General features: G+C 35.2%; 1 protein-coding gene across 1 annotated transcript; it reads right to left on the bottom strand.

The window, feature by feature from the left end:
* Positions 1 to 247: 247 nt before the first annotated feature.
* On the bottom strand, positions 248 to 880 carry LOC150036458 (uncharacterized). Its single transcript, XM_090313350.1, has 2 exons — positions 717 to 880; positions 248 to 645 (listed from the first exon to the last, which is right to left on the bottom strand). The coding sequence occupies exons 1-2, from the start codon at positions 729 to 731 to the stop codon at positions 394 to 396; spliced, it is 267 nt and encodes an 88-aa protein (XP_090169476.1). The 5' UTR covers positions 732 to 880; the 3' UTR covers positions 248 to 393.
* Positions 881 to 1,368: the final 488 nt, after the last annotated feature.

Consider the following 1,368-nt stretch of genomic DNA (forward strand, 5'->3'; position numbering starts at 1 on the left):
CTGATGATGTGATGACTTGCGAAATTTCAATTTAACAAACATAATAAAAAAAACTACCATATTAATGACCTATCAAAAATAGACACAAAATTTGTTCACCAATAATTACTCGACATAAAAATTGCCAACTAACAAACAAAAAATTAATCTTGGATAGACATGAAAGTTTTTTTTTGACACTTTTGTTAAAGTAACAATCAAATTTGGTCGCCCACAACAATTAAGTGACCAAAACAATTCGAAATTGATCAAAATAACAGTGGCTCCATTATTTAACATAATATATACAATATATATGACGGCACAACAGAGCAGTGGAAAAACGAAGATCACAATCAATATCCCAAACTCCAAGTTCTATATAATATAAATTTATACACCTTCTAATTTCACTCAGCCGTGGTTGCTGTCTTTCCCCTTCCCAAAAACAGCATCTTTAGCAGAATGAAGGGCGTTACCCACAGCAGCGGCCGCGCTCCCCAAAACTCCACGGCCGCCTTGGCCGCCATGGGGTTGTTTACGAGTTAGATGAACCACCGTGGTGCCTTCGTTTGTGGGCTTCAGCTGGTTCTGCCCAGGTGGTGAACGCTGATCCACCGTGTCAACCTTTGTTTCAATGGCTCCTTCATTTATCTTCTCAGACCCCTTCAAAGACAGAGAGTCTCATATTATAAAGCAAAAGGAAAACAGGACAATCAAGAATAATGTTATATTACCTGGGATTGGTGCATGGCTGTAGATTCAAACGGCGGTTTACCAAATTCCCGATTGGAATAGTCCTGCAGAAACTTGGTTATGTGAGTTTAGTTTGTGTTCTGTACTGAAATTGTTTTATTATATAATTTGGTATGGTAGACACGTTCTGCATCTGGTGGCAGCAGCAAAGTTATTCATTCCACACACGTGGCATCATATTTATGACGAAAAAAACTCGGTTGTATGGTGCAGTTTTTATTATCTAAATTAAAAATGGTCACGTAATAATTATAATTATTTTTTAACGGTTAGCTACAGAAGCTAATATGAGTATTTATTTTGCAATTTTACTCCTCAGCCTATTCGCATGCTTGATTTTGTTGAGATTTTAGTTTCTATAGGTGAAGATTTTTTATTTATTTTTTTAATCAGTATGAGATCTAGAGATTTTATTCTATTTTAATTAATTATGAGAGTTGCATTTTACCCCTTCGTATTTTCTTCTCCTGCAATTGGCAATTGTAATCTTCTTCTCTTTGCATTTTCTACGATATATTCACCAACACACCTACACAAGAATCTTTTGCTCTATAGTTTGTTCCTTTATTTTTTAAGATCTCTGTTTTTCCTTTTTGCTACTTATTGTTCCTTAAGGCTTGAATTTACTAACCC

This window comes from Benincasa hispida, chromosome 4 (assembly GCF_027475165.1).
Source record: "Benincasa hispida cultivar pf3 chromosome 4, pf3_genome.v1.1, whole genome shotgun sequence".
Classification (NCBI taxonomy): domain Eukaryota; kingdom Viridiplantae; phylum Streptophyta; class Magnoliopsida; order Cucurbitales; family Cucurbitaceae; genus Benincasa; species Benincasa hispida.